The sequence below is a fragment of the Amphibalanus amphitrite genome, unplaced genomic scaffold (assembly GCF_019059575.1).
Source record: "Amphibalanus amphitrite isolate SeventyFive unplaced genomic scaffold, NRLGWU_Aamphi_draft 001296F_arrow, whole genome shotgun sequence".
Lineage (NCBI taxonomy): Eukaryota > Metazoa > Arthropoda > Thecostraca > Balanomorpha > Balanidae > Amphibalanus > Amphibalanus amphitrite.
In genome coordinates this window covers 112611-123280 of record NW_024882789.1, presented here as the reverse complement: position 1 = coordinate 123280, position 10670 = coordinate 112611, and the positions used below count along the sequence as shown (strand labels likewise).

At 47.3% G+C, this 10670-nt stretch overlaps 1 protein-coding gene across 1 annotated transcript in view; it reads right to left on the bottom strand.

The window, feature by feature from the left end:
- Positions 1-6855: 6855 nt before the first annotated feature.
- The window catches only part of LOC122371948, a 45642-nt gene continuing 41827 nt past the window's right edge, over positions 6856-10670 (bottom strand). The window contains exon 5 of the mRNA XM_043348751.1: positions 6856-10035. Within this exon, the coding sequence (XP_043204686.1) occupies positions 9547-10035 (489 nt within the window). The 3' untranslated portion in view covers positions 6856-9546. The remainder of the gene's footprint in view (positions 10036-10670) is intronic.

Below are 10670 nucleotides of genomic sequence, written 5' to 3'. Positions count from 1 at the left end.
AAACACAGCAAGTCCATCATGTTCTATAGGAGTTCAATGTTCTTGTTCAATTAGGTGTGCGTGATTATTATGGGATTCTTTTTTAGTTTTTTAGTCACTTCCTGGAGGATGAGCTTAATTTTGTACCGTAATATGCAGTTCTTTCATTTTAAGCACCCGAATTCGAACTTTATCTCACTCATTTTGGCCTTTTAAAGTCATTTTACCTCAAAGTTGTTTGAGTCGCAAATAGCAGTAAGAGCTGCTGATGAGCACTAAGTTCTGCGCAGGTGAATGAAACTTTAGCGCTGAAATTGTCAAATAAAGATTGTGGACACCATTACTAAATAGTGATTTTTACGAGAAAGCCACTAATCAGTGCCTCAAAGTAGATGAATTATGAATGAATTTATCTTATTCGTTTGCTATTTGCGACGCAAAGCACTATCCTTGTCAGCTTATGATGATGTTCATTTTATTAAATATTTTTTTTGCGTTGAGTTGGTGCTCGTCGCCATCCGGCATCCGCAACGGGATGTTTGAACTTGGTTTGAAGTTTGAACACACATCCAGGAACCGGCCATGTAGCGTTACGCAGCAAGCAGTGCTCGAAAGAGCGTCAAAAATCGTGAAAAAAAGAATAATGGAAACTGTTTAGGTCACATCAAAGGTCAGATCACCGGAGGCCATCAAAGGTCAATGTTCGCCCATTTCGACAATTTTCGACGAATCGGTAGGTACATAACTTGGGAGCGGACAAAGCTGCAACATGTGCGGAAAACCGGTTTTCGACAGCTTTCTCAAAGTTTTTCTTCGTGAGTGGTGCTCTCGATTTGACATTATCCCTATTCCCAACGATTTAACCTTTAGAGCCTCCAGGCTCCAGACAAAACTATCAAAATTGACGTTTTTCTGAAAAAGTTGCTTTTTACAACAGGCAACTTTTGCCTCAGAACCTGAACGACGCTGGCTTTAACAGCATCGTGCTGCTCTCATCAAAACACGTCGAATGAACTCATGAACTACCTACCAGTAAAACGCCTTTTGGGCGAAGAACGAGCGAGCGAGATAGTGAGCCCTGCACGTGCGGAAGGGCGAGAGGGTGCTTCCAACGGGCTTGCGCAAAGCACCCTTCTAACCGGTCGCTAGCGGTGTGCCAAATTTGAACGCAATCGGCCCAGCCGTTCCTGAGATCTGGAAGCGGCATTCTGCACGTGCGCACGTGCAAACGGGGTCCAAAATGACTTTTGCACGGCACCCTACTAACTGGTCCCCAACCGTGTACCAAATTTGAGCGCAATCGGTCCAGCCGTTCTCGAGATCTGGAAACGCCCCCTGCACGTGCGCACGTGCAGAAGCACCCTAACCGCAATACATGGGAATGCATTGCCTGGTGGGTGCCTACCTGTATGCCAAGTTTCAGCGAAATCGCCCCAGTAATTACCGAGTTACTGAAATGGGAACAAATTTGGCACCTCTTCTTTTTGCATTTTGCACGTGCAGTGGGGATCCCTCACATAGATCAAGAATATCCGACCTTTGGTAGAAGGGATGCAGCTACCCAACAAAAATTACCGCAAGACAATCGCCCAAGCGGCTGCTGAGATATGGGCCTCTCAAAATCACTACTTTTGCAAAACAGCTTGAACACCCTTGACTTTTCACGTGGCACGTGCCACGACGGTCACTGAGATGTATCAAAAGTAGTCAATTACGGGGTAGAAGGGATGGGGCTATCCAACAAAAAAGACCGCAGGCCAATCGGTCCAGCGGTTGCTGAGATATAAGCCTCTCAAAAGCGTTACAGGCCGGGCCGGGCCGGGCCGCTCATACTGAGATTTTTCCGTTATATTGAAAAGACTCACTTCGCTCGCTGCGCTCGCTCGCTCGTAATAAAACGAGATATTAGGTATAAACGAGATATTTCATACTGAGATATTATAAAAGAGAAGTTGTCGGTCTGTAACAAACGAAAAGTGTCATCGACATATGGGTGTCTTGTGCCGGAACGGCGCCATGTAGGAGCGTAAAATTTGGCAGGCACCAAGCGTGGCTTATATCTCAGCAACCGCTGGACCGATTGGCCTGCAGTCTTTTTTTGCTGAGTAGCCCCATCCCTTCTACCCCGTAATTGACATCTTTTGATACATCTCAGTACTTTTTGGACTTATTTTAATATCATCATTTCATTGTATCATGAGCATAAGGTCATTTTCTACCATCATAATATTCATAATTATGCGCAAACTAGCCATAGCTCACCTCCAACGAATTTTTCCGTTATATTGAAAAGACTCACTTCGCTCGCTGCGCTCGCTCGCTCGTAATAATTTGAATTTATTTAAAAACAATTTATTTAAAAATAATTTTTAATTTGATTTTATTTAAAAACAGTTTATTTAAAAACAATTTAGGTTAAAGCCTGACCGAAAGGGGTGATAGGGGAAAGTGTGGGGTGGGCACCTTAACTTTGGAGCCATTTTTCGGCCGGTTAGAAACATCATAGCCAAACGGGAAACTGAGTGGAAACCTCTTTTAGAGTTAGACATATTAGTTCCATTTGCCAGAAGATGAGACTTAAAGATGAGACTTGTTAGCTGGGAGACGGTCACATACATAGGTAGGGCAAGACGGCCAGCTTCTTTCACCGATCAGCGCAGCTCGCAACAAATGCCCGAGATTAGCCGCATTGATACAGTCGCTCGTTTAGGTCTCAAGTGCTTCGGGAAAGGCAGTAGGTATACGAGATTCATGCAGAAGGCGTATGCTCGTATAATAGGCCTTAGTTCTGAAGCCTTATAGAGCCGTTTTTCACATTCATTACATATATACGAGAATAAACTGTGCCGAAAGAATACTCGTATTGCTAACATGTCTGTGAGTATCGAAATCAGACATATTCTTAACAGAAATACTTCTTTTTTCCTACATAAACAACAATAGGTATTTTCACAATTACAGACCCATTGGATCTATAGTTGCCCGTCTTAACCCAAACTCAATGTCAGAAGTTCAGCACGATTTTCTCTGTGGACAATTTATGCAGACAAAGCAAATCCGCGGTAAATGAACACTGCCGGCATATGTGTATACCACAAGTGATTGCGAGTTTTTAACTCTATAGTGCTGCACACAAAAGCTTGCACAATACATTATGGATGTTTTCAATGAAATGAGTGTTTTTAAAGAAATCAAAATAAAAGATTATTGACTGAACACAAATTACCAGACTTCAATGGTGGTGTTTAGTGAGAACGGCAATTCTGGTCCTACATAATTTTTCTCGCTCGTAGCGCTATTGGTTTGGTCTGCAGGAGGGCCGGGGTGCCCGTCTTACCCAAGTCTTACCTACCCTGACCGTCTTACCCCACTTTCCCCTAGATAGGTAAGTAATAAAAATGTCATCAGTCACAGATAACAGTAGTACTACTGTTATCTGTGCATCAGTCAATCTGAATGGCGTTGAATTAAACACATACCTATTAACCCGCGCCCCGTTGGGCTCTGCCGAGCAACGCGCCCCGTTGGGGGGCCATTTTGCCCCCCCTCCAAAGATCTCGAGAACCACGCAACCTAGCGACAAGCAGCAAACGGTGTTGGATAGCCCTATCAGGGAACTACCTTGTGACCCAATTTTATTGACCTAGGTCAAACCGATGACGTCACAGGTCAGGTCAAAGGTCCAATTTTCACCGTTTACAGGCATTTCAAGAAATACGTTGTAAAATCGAGTAAAATGCATTTCATTGAAAATAATCGATGGGGAAATGTTCTTCAAACACATATCTTGCTATTTGAGGTCACTGATACCAGGTCAGGTCGGAGAGGTCAGGTCACGGGGGGGTTCTTAATATGAAAGTGTCGTGTGATACATGTTTTATGGTCCATTTTACATGACAAATGCGATTATGTGGGTCAGGCAGCCTTTGGGGCCAGCTTAGGTCACGTTTTGGTCAAGGTCAGGTCAAGGTCAGGTCAAGGTCAGGTCAAGGTCAGGTCAAATTAGGTCAAATTTCAAAGTTAATATTTTTGCGTAAAATGGGTATTGAATCGATGCAGCTCGTCACGGAAAGTTCAATGGTGGTCTTTGTTTTGCCGTACATGGTCTAGAATCGCTAAAAATTGAGTTAACAAATTTGACGTCATCATTTTTGAACATTTTTTTCGCTATAACTTGGCCAAAAAGCAAGATATCGATCTGAAATTTGGTATGTATATAGAAGAGCGCAGGGACTATCACATATATTCCGTTTTTTCGAAATTCGGAGAAATTTTGGATTTTTTTTAGTTTTTCTAAAAAATCAATTTTTTGAAAATTTTAGGGTCGAAAACCCAAAATTTTGAAAATCCGAGATGGCAGTTTTGTAACGCCGCTTTTTGTCTACTAGACCATATAAAGAACTTTGAAATTGCTTGATAATTGTGGATTTGGTGAGCGTTTCAAGATTGCATGTTTTTTGCTCATTTTTGCTCGAACATGACCTCAGTTTGACCTCAATAACTCCTGACCTAAGGTGACCTAAGACTTGAAATTTGGTGTGAAGGTGTCAAATTGATGCCCGGGAAGGTACCGAAAATTTGGCCGCCCGCCGTTTTCTTGATATTCAGGAAAAACCACAGGGGGGGCCAAAATGCCCCCCAACGGGGCGAGGGTTTTAAGATGTTTTCGTCATCCAGCACGTCTCTATCGAAATTTATTGAAAACACTTTTTGGAGACTTTTATGACCTGAGAACACCTGAAGGCATGAAGCGGGGCTAAGGGTGTAACTTTCCGATTCAATATGTCATTTTTACCTGCTACCCGATGGGGCTGTCCCACCGATAGGGGACAGTACCTACAGTGTGTCCGGAAATTATTTGCCCCTGGTTCATTTAACCCGCGCGCCAGTGGCGGTCTCAGCCAACTTCGCCCTGGGGGGGGGGGGGGCATATGTTACCACCCACCTCTAACTCAAAAACTAAGAGGGCTAGAAAGACTCGGTAAAAAGCAGTCGATAGCTCTCAATGCGTACGTTTGAAAGTATTTCGGTCATTTTTCATATTAGAGCAATATTGGGGTCACTGGAGGTCATCAAAGGTAAAAATTTGCCAAATGTCATTATGTTTCTCAGAAAACATGCATTTATTTCAGGAACTATGATAGCTAGAAAAACGCATGGGAAAGCAATGGATAGCTTTTGAACTCTGCTTTTGATAAGGTCATCATCAAAATTGACCTTAGGTCAACGGTTTAGCCTCCAGAGGGCAAAAACTCCAAAAATAGCTGTTTTTACGTAATGTGTTTTTCGACAATAACTTTTGACTAAAAAAAGCCACAACATTTCTATTGCCAGAATCATCGTGTTCCTCTCGCCGAGACGCGTCGAATGAACTATAATTTGACCTTGAAAGGTCAACTTGAAAGCTTGACCTCAGGTCAAGGTCATGACCTGACCGGAAAAGGTCATGTTGCATACCATTCGATGCGTCTCAACAAGACAAACACAATGAGACCATCCCCAGCGTCCTATCTCTTTCCAATCGAGAGTTAAGTGGGCAAAAATATGTTTGTAGCCTCAAATGACCTCGGATGACCTTTCTAGAGGCTATCAGCAAAAGCGACACCCTGGTCGTCACGGGTGGTCCAAATCATTGTGATTCTGAAATATTTGGACTGTTTCTATACGTACACACGGATCTAGAGGCATTTTCATTTTTCTCCATTGACTTATACATAATGGTAAGGTCACGCCACTGACCTGACCTTAGGTCACGGATATAAAAAAATCCGAGATATACAAATTGTAGGCGCCCTGAACATCATGCAATCCACCAAGTTTAAAACCTTTCTGACAAACACTGCAGGCTGGACATGATTGCAAACTTGTTTAGGCTTGATCAGTTAACTTGACCTGGTGACCTGACCTGACATAACCTGATGTCAAAAATTTCACATATTGTGTAAAATTGATGCACAAAAAGCTTGTCCAAGCGGTCTACAATGACGAAAGAAACTCTTTGACAAAGCGTCATCGTGCAGAAGCTATGGTGAAGACTGGAATGAAGTAGGAAGTCAAATCGAATCCTCTGCCCTAATCCCAATCGAAAACCTATGGTAGGTATATCATGAAGGAGGAGCTCAGCAAGATTGAACCAGCTCCCACAGAAAACAGACTTGAGGAATGGGTAGGACAGGGCAGGGGATACATCGGTAAGTAAACCATGGCCTTTGTATGGGGGGGGGGGGCTCTTTGTATATTGATTATGGCGGCGAGTTGATGAAGGGGCAAATAATTTCCGAACAACCTGTACATAGCATATTGTGGCTGCACTTCCCTGCAGGTCGTGACTCGTGGGTTGGAATAATGCAACAAAAGCCAAATAAATAATTAAAGTACATACATGCGTCATCTGACGAAACGCACCGTTACATTTTGCTCACCTGTTCAAGGGTGGAGCTTCCTATTCACTTGGTGCAGGGCGCCTGCCCCGCCAACTTGCCATTTTGCCCCACCAATAAGCGTTTTGCCCCACCAACTTAAGCCCATTTGTAGGACTTTACTGCTTAACAAACCTATGTTTTTCGCATTGAGGAGCTTTGAAATGTCTGTGTAATGCAAAATATGATCTCTGTAATGAAAAGAATTGATTTTGATTCATTGTTGAATTTTATCTAACTTAACAATCGGACATTGTAGGTTTGAAAACTTTTTGCCCCACCAACTTTCCTGGAAAAGCTCCACCCATGCACCTGTTTAATGGAATTGCGCTGTAGATGCGCTGTGGTACCGACGATAATGCCCTCTGCTCTGTCGGCTGCCGGCGTGGTGCTGTCATCAGTCTCACAGCGATTACCTGCCTGTCATCACCAGCCGACACCGGATGACGCAAACGGATCCATTTATCCACCGGTACGGCTTCAATGTATTATGATTGGCACAGTACGGGATATATTGTTTTCATACTCGGCACATATCGACGAACGAGGACACGGTATTATGCGCAAGAGTTGGACATCCAATAGACGCAGTTATCTCACCAAAGAACATCTTTTAACGCCGACAATCGGTCGCCACCAGCGTCGATCATCGGAAAACTCGTCGCGTTTGAGCGCTGCAGTTCGTCGACGGAAACTATCTCCACGCCGTGACTGGTCCAGCATCGGTATCGGCTGCTATCTACATAACATTTCATGGCGCAGCGAACCTCAGCATGGGTTCGCTCCGCTCACAGAACGGTATACCCAACAGCCACGGACGGAGCGGAACACTCGCACTCACACATGGGTACAGAAACGTGCTACGAGAGAAACGGATCTCCATCGAACTAGCGAAACGTGCTTCTGTGGAATTTAGTGAAGCCAAAGGTCGGTAGTAAAGAATCAGCTTCTTTAGACGAAGGATACAGCGGAATTGTGAAACACAACGCGGGCGTGTAAAAGCGCCCCATTCGACGTGATCCTACCACCTCCAGGGATCGGACGAACGGGGCAGTTTGTGTCGGATAAGAAGATCCCTCCGCTAATGGCAGGCTTACATAAATGTCTGAGACGCAGATAAACGTTAAATACCTACATCCCTGCAGCATCGAGCGTTACCAGGCTTTAATTTTGCAGACCACCGATACGATTGTTTGACATCGATTCGTGGTTATTTCGAGACCCGACCGTCGCTAGTCATAAACCGAGTTTCCAAAAGGTCAGGAGGTTCACTGATGACCCTCTGCGGGGGCGGCCGAGCAACCCTAAATAACTCAGACGACATGCGGGACCGCAGCGGGCCTGGACATTCGATCGGAGCCGACCGAACCAGGCCGGAACCGGCGTCCCGAGATACGTCCAGCGGTACAACCAGAGGCGGTTGTGCCGTGGAGTGAGTGCCAGCCGGCACAGGGCGCAGATAGCCACTGAATACCTGCAGCTATTGGTCCCGAGGTCACCGTCTGAAGGACGGGCGGCCCAGCGATGAGGTACGTTTGGACGGAACGGTGGTCGTGGAGCAGATATTACCCGTCATTCAGCTTTACAGACAGCCAATTTTGATACGCAGCAAAAGAACGAGCACAGGCGACGTGTCTGTGGCAAGGACTCCTAGTCAGGGAACCGTGACAGCCAGACCAAAAACGGCATTCAATTTCCGCCGACCGAGCGGAACGGAACACTGCTGAGTCATCCAAACGAAAACTCCGGGGACTGAAGCTCCTCCGGTGCCCGCGTAGGTCAACACTCGTCCCAAAAGTCCGAACGGGTGAGGGCGGAACTATTTGTGCGGCTGAGCACGGACGGCCGTGGGTCCTGGAGCTTAGTGCGCCTCCCGCAGTCCGTGGGGCCTGGAGCTTATTGCGCCTCCCGCAGTCCGTGGGCCCTGGAGCGCTCCCACCGTGGTCCGTGTGTCAATCTTCCGGCGCAGTCGTGTTTATTCTGCAAACGGTGGAAGCGGTGCGGAGGAGTAGTGGAGGAGCCGGGAAAGCTTCAGCTGCGTTTGTGTCTCCCAGAAGAGGCTGTCTACATCTAACGAAAACAGTGCCGTTTTGTTACACGGAGAAATGTCAGCCGAGTCCCGGATGAGTTGGCGTGGAACAGCCGCGTCTAGGAGCTTTGAACGGAAGAGGCGCAGTGAGGAAATCACCTCCGAAACACAAGCTCGTTTCAGTTGACATTCATCACTTGGTCAGCTTCACATGTGACAACAAGAGCGCTGAAAAGTGCAATCATCCTTACTGGGCCGAGCAACGAAACGGCCCACAGCAATCGCATGGGACACTGGTATGAGCTATCTCTAATGTTATGTACGCCTTATGATGCTGCGATGTTATTTCAGATACAGACACATTGACACCAGCGTTTGCACGTTTGTGATCACAAACAGCCATAATCACACCTAACAACAACGCAACAGCACATCACATCCCGCTGTTCTGCGATCCAACCGCTAACATCACATTAAATAGATCTCTCTTCGCTCTAGCCAAACACCGGCTATGGCCGAGCTATGCAGGTATTGTCCTCTCAACATCGGAGCAAATCACAAAACTGTGCGCCTCCGGCGGTGTCCCCGGTGGCGCGGGGCGCAGCAGTCTGTTTGTACGTGCGGTCCGGCCGCGGGCGCCCTCCGGAGAGCAGCATCGATCGATAGACCCCGCGAGGCACGCGGACGCCTCGCGTCGGCCGCCGACTTCCCGGAGCCTGGCCGTTGACGGTCCGTGCGACCTATCGGCTGCACTTACGCCTGAATGCAGTCAAGATAGCACCCAGCTGGGAAACTTCCACGCGCGGTGGAGGGGGACGCTGGCTTTGAAGGGCCTGGCGGACAGCGTACTGCCAATTAGCGCTCGCGTGGAGCCTGTGACTAGCCGAGACATCTCGCGCTCGGAGAGTCCACTGGTGTAGCGGAGATTCTCTGAGACCTGTTAGCACACAGACATTCCACGCAGACACTGGCTGAGCTATCAGAGCCGGCTGCGACGGTGTTCACGCTCGGCCGCCCCCATTAGCGGTCTGGGCAGACGTCGCTGCAGCTGCCGTCACCTGTGCGTTCACTGAGCGGCACCTGGTCCTCACAGAGGGCGCATTCGTCGCCGGCGCCCGCTCACACGGCCGTGTCCAGTGTGTTGATGCGTACCGACTTCTTGGACCTGGCCGCTGACGGCGAGCCCGGCGCCGGGTTACCGATAATCATCACACCCGAATCTACCGACTCGTTGGACGCTTCGTCCTTGCGCTTCTGCTTCTTGAGGCTTGACCGGAGCGGCGACTTGCGCGGGTCGTAGGGGATGGGTTTGCCGTTGTAGCTGGAGGTGGGTGTCGGCGCCACGGGCGCGGGCCGCTGTGCCGCCACCTCAGTGGGTCGCGGGTGGACCAGACCCGGAGGCCGGCCCGCCGAAATCACAGTCACCCCGTTGGCGTTTGGCGAAGCGACCCGGCCGCTCTCGCGGGCTCCCGGATTGGTCAGAACCGGCGCCAGCCTGCCCTCCGGGTCACGTGACATGGTGACCGGGTCACCGCCGAGCCGGCGCGCCAGGACGAACTCGGCGGCCGCGAACCCGCAGAGCGCCAACGACAGCAGCGTGTACAGGACCTGGAGGAGACGGGCAAACGGTCAGATAGGCACACAGTGGTTATTTTGAATAACTAATTCAATATTGGTCGAAGACAATATCCATGTCATTCAATTTCCAGGGTTAAAGAACTTACCTAAAACCATCAATTCTAAATCATTTTGTGACATTCCTGACAAGCTAAGTTTCCCTCTAGAATAGGGGTACCCATTTTTGGGTCAATTTTTCAAATTTTAGGTGGGGGTGGATTTTCCCATTATTTGGTCTATTCTGATTCCATCTGTGCCAAAAATACCGAAATCAAACCATTTCTAGGGGTCGCGAATTCAAATTGAAAATGCTAATTTTAGCGAAAAATCGGCCAAATTAGTACTATTTAATTTTGGAACAAGGTTATCATGCCAACAAGTTGGGGTCAATTTTCCCATTATTTTGTCTATTCTGATTCCATCTGTGCCAAAAATAACGAAGGCAAACGATTTTGGGGGGTCACGAATTCAAAATGAACATGTCAATTTTAGCAGAAAATCGACCAAATTACCATTATTTTAACTATGTTGAGACAAGGTTACCATGCCAACAGGTCGGGGTCGATTCTATCATTATTTGCTCTGTTCTGGATCTATAGCAGTGACAGAAGTAACGATATTAGATC